Source organism: Staurois parvus, unplaced genomic scaffold (genome assembly GCF_062004578.1).
Source record: "Staurois parvus isolate SC_StPar_1 unplaced genomic scaffold, SC_StPar_1.0 ptg000172l, whole genome shotgun sequence".
NCBI lineage: Eukaryota > Metazoa > Chordata > Amphibia > Anura > Ranidae > Staurois > Staurois parvus.
Window position 1 is genome coordinate 12,621,028 of NW_028317968.1, and position 13,267 is coordinate 12,634,294.

Consider the following 13,267-nt stretch of genomic DNA (forward strand, 5'->3'; position numbering starts at 1 on the left):
CTTGTTAGGTTTTTATTGCCATCTGCCTACCTATACACTAGTTTACTACTTTTCCTGTTAGGATAGGAAATCACTTTGATACAGACATAGACAAAAACAAAGTTGTTAGCATTGTGGAAAAGGGTTCGAAATTTTGTATCTTTATTGGTGTCTGTGCCTTCTTGTGCAGGTGACTATTGTTCCCCCATGTTTCTGGTGTAGGTGTTACAGGGAAAGAAGAGAGAAAATCACCAACAGAAATAAAACGGTCCTTCCCAATGGGGTCACCAACAGAGAAAATGTAACTGTCCTCCAACCTCCAATACAAAAAACACATTCCTAAAGATGTTTTGGCTGGAGTGTCACTTTAATGGTTTCAGCATGTAATGCTGAGTTAGACTACAGTATGTTGACTACTGATTTATTTATTGAAGCTTATGGGAGATTACAGCATAGGTCTGTATAATAGGCAGCAGCTTATTATTTAGCCAACGAGTTGATTTTTCTGGGATGTAATAAAGTACTGAAAACTTACTGTGTATGTTCGCTTATAGTGTATAGCACGGCTTATATACTGTTCAGCTAACCTAGGAAATGATCAGGGAAAGTAAATTAAACATGAACTAAATAAGTAGTTGATTAAATGACAAGGCAGTAAAAGCATAACTCCTGGGCATGAACCTGTTGCTGTCAATGGCAAACCAGGTACAAAGGCACTGCTAAGACAGAAGAATGTTTTCAAGCAGCAAACAAGAAGGCTGACAATGTATTATATGCTTTAGACCAGCAGAATTACCAATCAAGAAGATGTAACTCTTTATTGCCCAGGATCTAGTACCTGGAGGGCAATTAGAAATTTAATTGGAGTCGTTTAATGAGAGCTCAATGTAAATACAATTAGATAAATGGCTGAATTTACAGGGTTTGACATTTTTGAAATTCTTGAAAATGAAGGACCAAAAACAGCTACATATTTGGCAAAGACAAATATGTAGTGGTCAAGGAGAATGAGACATCCTATTGTAAGGGGCCCTATGATTTCTAATGGTAGCTCCGTAAATGTGCACCAAGATATGTTTTGATTTTCTGTTCAAATGTGATGTGTCATGCCTTTCTTCAATAAAGCCCTACTGATTGATAAAAAAAAAAAAAAGTTTTGATAGACATCCTTACTGGACCACAAACAGGCTGTACTGGTGATTTAAAAAAATGATCTGAGAAATACAGAAACAAACACAAAGTACACACAACAGAAACAATCTTCACTATTGTGTGCAAAAAGTTAAAACTACTCACCCTGGTGCATCTTCACATTCCCAAAACAGAACAGTATTACATAACAATTAGTTGTCAATTGGACAAGCTCTAGCAGTTATCTGATAATCAAAGCTGATATAAACATGTTATATTTTAAACATAAAATCATTATAGATAGCTTTCAATGTATTTTTCATTAGCCTTCCTTAAAGGATAGTGAAAACACTGACACAAGGTATACTTGATGTTACTGCAAGCAATTTTAATACAAAATGTGTTGTTTATTTAACAGTTCATTGGTACAGCATTATTTTCCGTTGCAATCTAGTTGAGAAAATCACACAGCAGCCTGTTAGAACAGGATGTAATGACAGGTAACAGGAGGGATTCATATCTGCTCTACCACTTCCGCTCCAAAGGGTCATCCTGCTGGAGGGAACCCTTAGATGCATGTGAGGAAGGAACTTTGCTGGCGAGTCCCATTTCACTGATGCGCAACTGTGATCGTTTGTCTACCAAAATGAACATGTCACACAAATTCTAAGTGGAATGACCATTAAATAATAAATAAGAATATACTAGGCAGATAAATAAAACAAATGTAGTTTACAATAAGAAAAATCAAATGAACCTGGGATGAGTGCAAAATGGCTGTGGAGGCGCATATGCTAATCTATGCTGCACCAAAATTTGGAATTTACTGTCACGCAAATGGCTGCTCCCAAAAGGTTAAATGTCCTTTTCAATGGCAATTGCTGTAAATGACTTGATGATAATTGGTACTGTAAGGTCAAAAGCAGAGTGTGCAAGTGCTGTCAATTCAGAAAGCCCTAATGTTATTAAATGAATTCTTTTGTCAGTCTCTGATTCCTCTGCAGTTTAATAAAGTATTGTTCATATACAAAACAGAGGATTCCCTATTAAAGTTTAGTAGTGTTTTCCTAGGATACCAACCCTAAAAAAAGGGTCTTCTACCCTGCAGAGTCAGAACATTAGTTGTCTACACTCCTGTTTCACAATCCATCTTTCTATGAGAGCCCCTGAATCTTCCCAGGAATTCACACAAGGCTTGTTTTATCTACAGAAATATTCACATGGAAGTATTAAGGTACAAAAACAAAAGAAACAGATAAGGCAGTTATAAACATCTTTTTCGTGTACATGTATAGACGATAGAAATTTCCCCACTTAGAACAAGCGTACATCCAGATGTACAGTGCATTTTATAAAAACAAAGCTTATGGTCTGCCCCACTGGCGGGCTTGTTGCTCTTGTGCCCAATGTTTCCTTCAGGTAGGACTATCTCTTTGTGCCCGAAGTTTTAGGAGTGCTGGTAGTTTTCTTTGACATGGTGGGGATTTTGGAAGGTTTAGACAGTCCTCTGCGGGAAGGTCCACCAGTAGCACTGCTCTCTGAGGTGTCTGAGCAGGCTGACTGAGTCTCTAAAAGGTCAAAGTCGGAGGCATCACTTCCTCTCCTACTGCTGGCTCGACTTCCAGTTCGGCTTCCAGCACGACTACTACTTTTCTTCGGGTCTAGATCAGAAGATTAAGAACATGAAACAAAAAATTGGAATGCAACCAAGGAAAAACAAACAAACTAGTTTACTTATTGTGAAAAAGAGGATGTTTGTACTCTCTTTAAAATTCCTATCTTGGGGTCCATTGAGGGGCACAGGAATTTTGAAATGGTTGGGTTATACTGCTGCCTACTGGACAATTAAACAATGACAAATAAAAATGAGTCTACAGTTGTGTCTACAGTTATACAAAACTTCAATTTCATTATGTATGTGTCCTATTTTTTGTTGCTCAAATATGTTACATATAAGCTCAATATTATACCTATATGGTTTGGCTATGGGAAATGGAGTGTGCTATTTGCACTCTCCTGAAGTGTTTACTTTTTTTTTGTATTTGTTTTCTTTTGTCTTTTGGTTTGTTTGTATTAACATTACAAAAACATTTAGCAATAATAGTCTGATTGAAAACGAAAATAGTGAACACAAAACTTGTTGACGAGCCTAGCATACCCCTCCTACTCCCAGCATGCCTCAGTTTTGTGGCAAAGCAGTACCAGTAGCATGATCGTAGACACCTAGGGGTGGGACCAGAGTACCTCAATGGACTCCAAGAAAGGTATTTTTCTGCAAGAAGAAAAAATTATCTTTTCATTTCTTGTCCTTTGAGGGACACATCAACTCTAAAACCGCATATCCAAAAGCAGTCCACCTGTAGGGGTCGAAAAAAAAGCAGAGAAATGCTAACAGGCCTATTGTAAAACATAACTGATGGGACTGCCTGCACCTCAAAAAGCAGTCTGAAGGACCTCACTTTGAAAGCGGACAACTGATGAGGCCTGAATATGCACCAAGTACAACTTTGAGAACATGACCAGAAGACAATATTGCAGGCTTGTCAATCTGAGAAACAGTAGCCTGATGCTGAAGAGTTCAAGAGGCACTCACAGGCCCAGTGGAGTGTGTTTACAGGAAAGTCTAGAACCTGATCCTTAAGACCAAAAACATGAATAATGGCCTGTGTGAGAAATGGTGGAAAAAAAAAATGACTCACCCTTCTGAGTAACTTTAGGAATGAAAAAAGTGAGGGTCAATCATTCTAAGGAAGATGGTGCTGCACAGTAAACTCTCAGAGCACAAACATCCAGGCAATGGAGGGAGATCACCTTCTGATAAACCGGAGACAGATAGAATACCAATGTTCTGGTTGAGTTGAACCACTGAAACTACTTGAGGTAGGTAGGAACTTATGGGTTTCAACACTACTTTGTCCTTGAATAAAATAGAAAGGGGAATATCTTCTGGTTCAAAAAAAATTTATAAAGGGCAAACAGAAACAAATTAATATCCCAGGAACTCACAGGGCAGCGTACATGGGGAACCACCCTGCACAAAGGTCTTGGGTCATCGAGAGGCCAGCTGTCTCTGGATCAAGACTGCAAGCACAAAGATCTATCCATTAAAGGTGCTAAGGGCCAAATGCTGATCCAGACCTGTCTGAGAAAAGGCAAGGATTTGTCCCAAAGAGAATTTCCTGGGGTGAGGATTTTTCACATTGCACCATGCAAAGTATGCCTACTATGTACGGTGATGCACCTTGCAAGAAGTGACCTCCGTTATCATTTGTGAATCAAGGAGTCAGAGATGCCTTTGTCCCTCAGGACCTGTGCTTCAATGGTCATGCCAGTAAAGCCAATGGACACCGTGAAGCAGGGTGGTTCCTGAGATAGAAGATCTGGGTGACCTGGAAGAGCCCATATAGCATCTGCTAGGAGTCTTTATCAGGTTGGAGTACCACAACCACCTGGGCCAGTTCAGAGCTATAAGGATTACTGGAATGCTTTCCACCTCAATCCTGGGAAGCAGGAAAGAAAAGAGTTTTAGGGGAGGAAAAGCACAAGTCAGGATTACTGTTTCCAAAGAGCTACTAAAGCATCCACTGCCTCTACCAGAAGGAAGTTCCCAACTCAAGAGTAGAATTCCTACCTCACCAGGCCAGGAACAATATTGGTTTTTGGTACCGGATAATATCGGTCATTTCTTGGACTGGATGGACTTGTCCCAAGGCAACAGGAGTTGTAAGGGTCTGTAGTGGAAATGGGCAAATTGGACTGCCCTAAAAGAGGCTACCATCAACCCCATGACTCTCATACAAAAGCAAAGAGTCAGGCTACTTTTGGACTCAAGAATCGGAGTCTGGGAGCAAATAGTTTGAAATTTCTTCTGTGGAAGAAAAACTCTGGCCTGAACTGCATCTAGGAGGAGACCCAGATATTCCAAACAGTGAGTTGGTTCTAGTGCCGACTTCTAAAGGTTCAGAACCCAACTGAACCTTTGCAAGGTCTGGGCTATGCTGGCCAACAGAATCTACACCAACTGTTCCCTCAGCAGGAAGTCATCTAGATATCCCACAATGGGAATGTCCTGAGAGTGCAGCAGAGCTAGGCAAGCAGCAGCACAAAGGCAAGCATCTTGGGAAATACCCAAGGTGCAGGAGACAGGTTGAATGGCAGTCCCGCAAGCTAGAAGTGCAGAGGATCCACAACAAAGAAAGAAATCATTGATATATAGGAAAATGGGGACATAGATGATGTCCACAGAGGTCAGAAAGTCTCCCCGATAAAGGAAGGCTGTGCCAGACCTGGTGAATTCCATGCAAAATTTCTAGGCCCAAATGAAGACATTTAGGGCCCTGAGATCCAAGATAGGGTGGATTCCCCTTTTGATGACTGAACAGTTAAGAGCAAATCCCTGTGACTGTTATGTCACAGGGACTGGGGCAAGGATACCCTGCTCCAGAAGCTCCACTAGGACTGTATAAAGATCTGCTAATATTTGTGGTGCATATATTGACCAACTCAGCACCAATGTAACAAGAGTCTTGATTAAAGAAAGAAAAAAAGTTAGACTTTTCTCAGCAGAGCTAAAGAAAAAAAAGTGTCCATCCCCCTAGGACACAAAAAACTGTGGCATGCTGGAAATAGGAGGGGTTTTATTGCGATGGCCCATGAGTTTTTTTGTGTTTGCCCGTGTTCATTCCTCCTGTAGATGGCAGTATAACCTGAGAGTTTCAGAATTTCTGTGCCCCTCAATGGAAAAGAAAGAAATGTATTTAAAGATAAACCTCATGAATATAGAAAAGTCAAAGGTTGCCCTCTTGCAGACAGCATAACGCATATACACTCACCAGCCACTTTATTAGGTACACCTTGCCAGTGCCAAGAAAATATCCCCCACACCATTACACCACCACCAGCCTGAATCATTGATACAAGGCAGGATGAATCCATGCTTTCATGTTGTTTATGCCAAATTCTGACCCTGCCATATGAATGTCGCAGCAACCAGTTTGGCCATTTTCCTCTGACATCAACAAGGTATTTTCGTCAACACAACTGCTGGTCACGGGACATTTTCACTTTTTTGGATTGTTCTCTGTAAACCCTAGAGATGGTTATGCATGAAAATCCCAGTATATCAGCAGTTTTTAAATACTCAGACCAGCCCAACTGGCACCAACAACCATGCCATGTTCAAAGTCACTTAAATCCTCTTTTGCCCCCATTCTGATGCTCGGTTTGAACTTCAGCAAGTCGTTTTCATCACGTCTTGATGTCTAAATGCATTAAGTTGCTGCCATGTGATTGGCTGATTAGCAATTTGTGTTACCAAGCAATTGAACAGGTGTACCTAATAAAGTGGTCGGTGAGTGGACCTCCGATTCACCTAGACAGAGGAAGACAGATCCCCCTCGTTTTTTAGCAGACCAGATTGAACCAGAGGTAGACAGGTGTAAACAGACACAAGTTAATTTACACCTGTCAGTTGATAATAGTGAATGAGCCATCTGATCAGGTCCACATAAAAGACTGACAGATGGACCTGACTGGACCCCTTTGTGTGAAAAGAGCTTTATTGTGGATTCTGACAGGTCAGGTTGCCTGTTTAACTTTGCCAGAGACTAAATGAGTGATCCTTATAAGCAAAACAATTGTACAGTAAAAATGACAGCAATCAGTCAAATGAAACATGGAACGGAGCTGAGGTACAAGAAATGGCTATGATTAAGTACCTGTAATTTATATCACAATTACAACTGTGTGCTTACACTTACCAGGTCGGCTGGATTTGGCACCAGAAGGTGTGGCTGTACTCATATCTCCTGTGAGGGATGACCGGCTTGTGTGGATGGCTGCTTTCTTCATTTTGCTGCTCTGAGCTGGTGTAACCTTAAAAAGAAATACATATTAACAATTGTTAAAACTGATAATGCAGGCTTGGCAGCTGGATTATGTTAAGTCACTTTTTTCGTTTCTCTGCAGCCTTTCAGGGGAATTCAGGACTAATAATTTACCATGCTGACCTCAGTACAATTCTTCGTTACATCAGTCTGAAGAGACACAAAAGTAGCTTGCCCAGCAGCCTCCCTTAAACCATTCCATATAAGAACACTGCCAGCAGACAATATAGCAGGAACACTATATCTTCCTAAAACGAAGGACATAAGCACTACATATAATGTCAGAAAATATTTTATTTATTCCACACATAGGGAACAAAAGCTTGGCATAGCAAAGCTACTCAATGAAAGTATTTTGATGTGAATGGCATGCCATTCTATTCAACAGCTGCCACTGCTAGTCTGAAAAGTTACACAGCTCACCCACCCCTTTCTCCTCTCCTTCATTCACAAAACTAATACTGCTATTTCCCCACAATGCATCATGTTCTGTGAATGGGTGGTGGAGAGCCTGGCATTTAACGCTTTCTCCATTTCCAGAATGTGCTGCAGCAGCCTGCAAGCAATTGGATACAAACCACTGCACACAACTAATGTACAAAACTAAATTTCAGAGGTTGAAGATAAAAATATTAGTGGACAGCAGTGTCCCTATCTGCAATCACGGACTAGAACTGCATTTAGGAAATTACATCCCCACGTATTCACAACCCCAGACAGTCTTGCTGTAAAAATAATGTAGCTCTTTATTCTAAAAAAAATGCAACTTACTGCAAGGCAGCAGAGAAACGAATACTTTGCACAGCTTACTTTACCATTTGATATGATTAGCAAAATGGGTGGATAGCCTCTAATAATCTACAACAAAGCTGAAGATTCGGCCACACTTTACTGTGTTTAACAACCTGTTTTATTAACAAGCAAATAGTTTACATTTTGTTGAAACTCACTAGCTAACATTTACCAGTACAATGAGAATTTAAAAGCAAATCTTAATTCTATAGTGGTGTGTCCCATTTTAAAATGAATTTATAAATATAAGGCAGAGACTGTATTAACTGATACTGTAGTCTTTTTTCTATATAAAAATAAACATTTTGGAGACAAGCATGCTATCAGTGTTTTGTTACATGGATATACTGCATACAGATGAAAGCTATTCACTCCAGCATGCTTGATTGCCACTTTCTTATTCATATGCTGAACACCACCAATCTGTTAGAATTAAGATGCAGACAAACAGAATAAAATCACAGTGTAATTAAAATCATGCAAACATGTAAAGTGGAACAACCCATGGTCATTTTAGTAAAGATAGACTTTTTTTTTTTAATGTTTCCCAGTCAATGCTTCTGTTGACATGCCTTTAATCCTTGAATATTAGAATGAAAATAGATCATAATAGAAAATCATACTAATTGAAGATACACAGTACAGTGTTTCTATTCATTCACAATTGTTAGCGGAATAAACATGATGACGGAACAAGGTGTTAGCAAAGAAATGAATGATGGAAGGGAAAAGTGTGGATTCTCCATGGGCTGGAGGACCATACTCTACCTCACATGATGAAATCTGGTAGTCTGAGTAGTCGGAGCCCCTAGAGGGCGTGCTAGCCTTGCTGTTTACAAGCCAGGGCTTCTCGTAACAGCGAGATAGCTGCTGTGGAGTCTGTGAAAGGGGCAACACCACACAGGATGGAGTGGGGAAATGAGTGAAGATGAAGAAGGGAAATGAGTTTGCAATAGAAGATAAACACAATACAATGCCAAAAACAAATCAAACACAACGATAAATAAAGAAAAACAAAGAAAGTTAAAAAGAAACATAAAAACGAAGACAGACACAACCTGACACAATATAGACATTTCATACAGGCAAGACTGTTTCTTATTGTATTTTTGATGTAATGTATCCCACTGCACAGCACTTTGCATTTTATTCATTACAACTATGCTATGTACAAGATGCCTCTCCTTGTAGGGGCCCATATAGCAAAGTAATACAACTTCCAGTTGCCTTCTACATTGCCCAGACTAGTGCAGAGTGTGGTTAAGAGCTCAAGGTAGACTTCAGGTGTTTTCTGTATTGGGAGTGTTGAAATGTCAGCCACTGTGTGTGGGGATGAACAACTGGGTAGGGAATAGTGTATTCCTGCTTTTAGAGGCCTCAATCTAGAGGTTGGAAAACAAGGATTACATACGTGGGTATTGTTTTTCTGCATTTGAGAAGATTCCCAATTATTAAAATGGTGAGTTGAAACAAGAGCTCTGAAGCTGCACTTGAATTTTTTTTGTTGTGTTTCTTTGTATGTTTAGGCATTAAATGTTTATGCACGCTCATGCGGTAATGCAATCTAAAAAGTAATATGTAGTGAGCGCTCTCAAATGTATACAGCAGCTAGAACACCTCAGGTAACCACAATACCTATAAAATATACGTATATCAATTGTAACAAACAACAGTGCAGCGCTTCAAGAATTGATAAATGGATGAAGAAAAAATGTACATATGTAGAGTCTATGCAATATCCGCGGTATTGTCTGATGAATATACTTCCAAAGTATGTACTGCCTCGAGATAACAGCAATGCGCACTCACCGGAAACGCATGGAATATGCGCATATAGGAGTAATCATCCCGGGTGTCCGATCCGACGAAGATCGAGTGGTGGGCGTCCTATTCACGGTGGGTCATCAGAAACAACACGACAGATCCAGAGGTCCCCTTAAGGTTGGTCACACTGATAGTGTAGATCCCTCTTCTGGCTGATAGGGGTACTCTTTCTGTGGGAGTAGCAGCTCCAAGAAGGAGCCCCAAAAAACAGGTGCCAGAGATAGTGTAGTATGTTCCTAAGGTGATTTTATTAGTCAGACAGAGTAATAGGGTAGTATGCACATCACAGCATATGTGTAAAAGTAAAAAACAGCATTACTGACCCCAGTAAAGATGGCCGCCGGGCCTGCTCTTGGCTTCGGCGGTAGGAAATGACGTCACGCTCTGCACAGCTCCTCCTTAGGCCTTTCGTGCTATAGGCACATCATCAGAGGGGAGCCTCCCCTCTGATGATGTGCCTATAGCACGAAAGGCCTAAGGAGGAGCTGTGCAGAGCGTGACGTCATTTCCTACCGCCGAAGCCAAGAGCAGGCCCGGCGGCCATCTTTACTGGGGTCAGTAATGCTGTTTTTTACTTTTACACATATGCTGTGATGTGCATACTACCCTATTACTCTGTATGACTAATAAAATCACCTTAAGAACATACTACACTATCTCTGGCACCTGTTTTTTGGGGCTCCTTCGTGGAGCTGCTACTCCCACAGAAAGGGTACCCCTATCAGCCAGAAGAGGGATCTACACTATCAGTGTGACCAACCTTAAGGGGACCTCTGGATCTGTCGTGTTGTTTCTGATGACCCACCGTGAATAGGACGCCCACCACTCGATCTTCGTCGGATCGGACACCCGGGATGATTACTCCTATATGCGCATATTCCATGCGTTTCCGGTGAGTGCGCATTGCTGTTATCTCGAGGCAGTACATACTTTGGAAGTATATTCATCAGACAATACCGCGGATATTGCATAGACTCTACATATGTACATTTTTTCTTCATCCATTTATCAATTCTTGAAGCGCTGCACTGTTGTTTGTTACAATTGATATAGGTAATGCAATCTAATAGACTGAATAAATTAATATTCTGGCCAACAGAATGCATTAATGCAAACACAAGAACGTGTCTAAACGAACATGTAAAACATGGCTTTTGGCATGTTTTTTAAGATGCTGTTTTCCCAGCCAGGAGCAAAGTCATCAAGAGGAGGAAAAAATAGAATGTCGGTAGAAGCCTAAAAGTGATTGACTGTATATAGATATTTACAAGATAGCCTATTCTGGAGAGGATGAAGAACAGAAAGTGATGGTTTTCTGCTAACATAGTTCAAGGTAAGAAATAGACTTCAGCCATGTCCTTGAGTTTCCTCTTTGGTCAGATAGTTGCCAAAAATTTGCACATCTAAAGTGATTCTGGAAGGATCAGAAATCTGCTAAACTTCTAGCAATGTAGAAAAATTAGTCTAAAAGCAAAATCTTTTTCTCATTAAAACGTAAATTTAATTTTAGTGTGATATATTTATACGTGTATGATGTTAAATTTTTTTGTGGACACATAGGGGTTTATTTACTAAAGCTGGAGAGTGCAAAGTCAGACTCACTTCTGCATAGAAACCAATCAGCTTCTAACCTCAGCTTGTTCCGTTTAGCTTTGGCAATAAAACTGGAAGCCAGTTTTCTTTCCTATGCAGAAGTGTGCCAGATTTTCCACGCTTCAGCTTTGGTAAATAAACCCCACTCTGTCTTAACCCAAAAAAATACACACCTCAGAAACTACGTGCTTCCTAAAGATTCAGCTCTGGTGTCTAAATTTTAAATAATTTGTATAGGAACACTGTATGGTTTTTGTATCTGTCCTCGTGTCCTCTGTGTTCAGGGTTGGACATGTCTTGCATCTGTCACAGTGTCAGCCAGGGCTCTACAAATCTAAAAACATTTTTAAGGAAAGTGCCAAGCATACAGTACCTGTATGAAAAGCAAGGGTGTATGGCACGCACTATATCTTGCCAGTTGACACACAATAAACAGCAAATACAGTTAGTAACAAGAAAGTTTATACACACACGTGGTCATACAGCAGTAAAAAGCTCACACTGCAGATACACTGTGTATCTTATGTTATATCTCTACTAACATACATTGGTGTTTATGCCCAAGGCACGGCCAGGACTTACCTTCGAGCCACTGGCAGGAGTGGCGGGTGAAGATGGGACGGATGTACAGCTATGGTTACTCTGGCTGGCACTGGAGCTGGACCGTGTTGGTGAGGCAGTCCTGGAAGACGGTTTAGACCTTCGCCCTCGGGACCTAAAGGGGGTCATTCCTTGGGATACCCCTTCAGGAAGTATAAATTTCTCTCGCAGCTCTAGATTTGTCCTTCCCCTTGCTGTTCAAAACAAAAGAAAAAGCAAAGTAAACATTTTCTGCATTACTCCTGCGGTCCTATTTAAAAAGGCAAAGCTCAATACCCCATAGTAGCCAGAGATCACTTTTTATCAGTTTAAATGATGAACAGAAAAAGAGGCTTTTTGATAGGTCACTGCATTTTATGCATTGTTCTTTGCCTTAATAAATAAACCCATCAGTTCCATAAAATGGACACGGAGCTTTTTTCAAAGGCATAGCACATAAAACAAGTTTAGTTCAGCAGCACACAAGGATATTAATAAGCACAAACCATGAGACTGAAAATATTGTTAAAGTTGAATTAGTTCAACTGAAGCCACAAAATATTAATCAAAGCCATATAAACCATCTTCATAATAAAGCATAAACAAAATAATATGTCAGCTGAGTAACTATCAGACATCTGGAAAGAGGACAGGATGGGGATCTTTGATATCAAACGCTGAATGAGAACTTGAGAAATGTTACTTTATATTAGCCACAAGATTTAGGTTTAAAAAAATCTGGCATCTTTGCAAATGGTTAAGAATGTGAATAAGCAGTCATTAAACACATGTCAATGACATGTTGTAGCTTGACTAGCTAAATCAGATATGTATTATTTTTGGAAACTATATGCAATTTAGTATAGGATTATACATCTCAACAATGTTTTTTGTTCTTAGGGGTAAGAGTGAAATCTTACAACTCTTCAATAGCTCTCTGATATGGTTTGGTAGTCTTTAAATGGTGTAACATTTTATTATTCTGAAATAGATTCATTAAAAACTAAAGTTGCATATGAAGCAATTGGTACTTTTAATGTAGGATGTTGTCAAATTTCTTGAGCAAAATGTCATAGTCCAGTCATTTTGAAATGGTTTTTCTGGTTATAAAGACAAGCACTTCTACAAAGTCAGAGCTATTACCCAAACCTATGGAAGAGACGGAATCGGTTCTCTTTAATTTAGTCCCTGGATGGTGAACTAAAAAGAATAAAAAAGAGGTGCACAGGGAAAAGGGATGAGAGGTAAGGCATGCAAAATGTATAGCTAAGTCCAGCCAATGAAAGTACTTAAATAGTATACGTGTAGATGTGATGCATAATAAAGAAGAAAATCTTAGCTGGGAATACTGGATGCATCATTAACATGTTATTAAAGTCAGCACATGCTGCATAACACCCACATCAGCCTGCAGACACATGCACCACCACCAACAGTAAGAAAAGCACAGCCATAAGGATTTATATTTACCTCAAACAGCTAAC

General features: G+C 40.0%; 1 protein-coding gene across 19 annotated transcripts in view; it reads right to left on the minus strand.

The window, feature by feature from the left end:
* Positions 1-1,477: 1,477 nt before the first annotated feature.
* Positions 1,478-13,267, minus strand: part of MACF1 (microtubule actin crosslinking factor 1) — a 402,996-nt gene continuing 391,206 nt past the window's right edge. For 8 of the 19 annotated variants that reach the window (XM_089676708.1, XM_089676721.1, XM_089676715.1 and 5 more), the window contains 5 exons: positions 12,927-12,983; positions 11,787-11,998; positions 8,556-8,666; positions 6,870-6,984; positions 1,478-2,771 (listed from right to left, as the gene is read on the minus strand). In XM_089676708.1, the coding sequence (XP_089532834.1) occupies positions 2,536-2,771; positions 6,870-6,984; positions 8,556-8,666; positions 11,787-11,998; positions 12,927-12,983 (731 nt within the window). In that variant the 3' untranslated portion in view covers positions 1,478-2,535. The remainder of the gene's footprint in view (positions 2,772-6,869; positions 6,985-8,555; positions 8,667-11,786; positions 11,999-12,926; positions 12,984-13,267) is intronic. The other 11 variants (XM_089676717.1, XM_089676716.1, XM_089676718.1 and 8 more) reach the window with 4 other exon arrangements.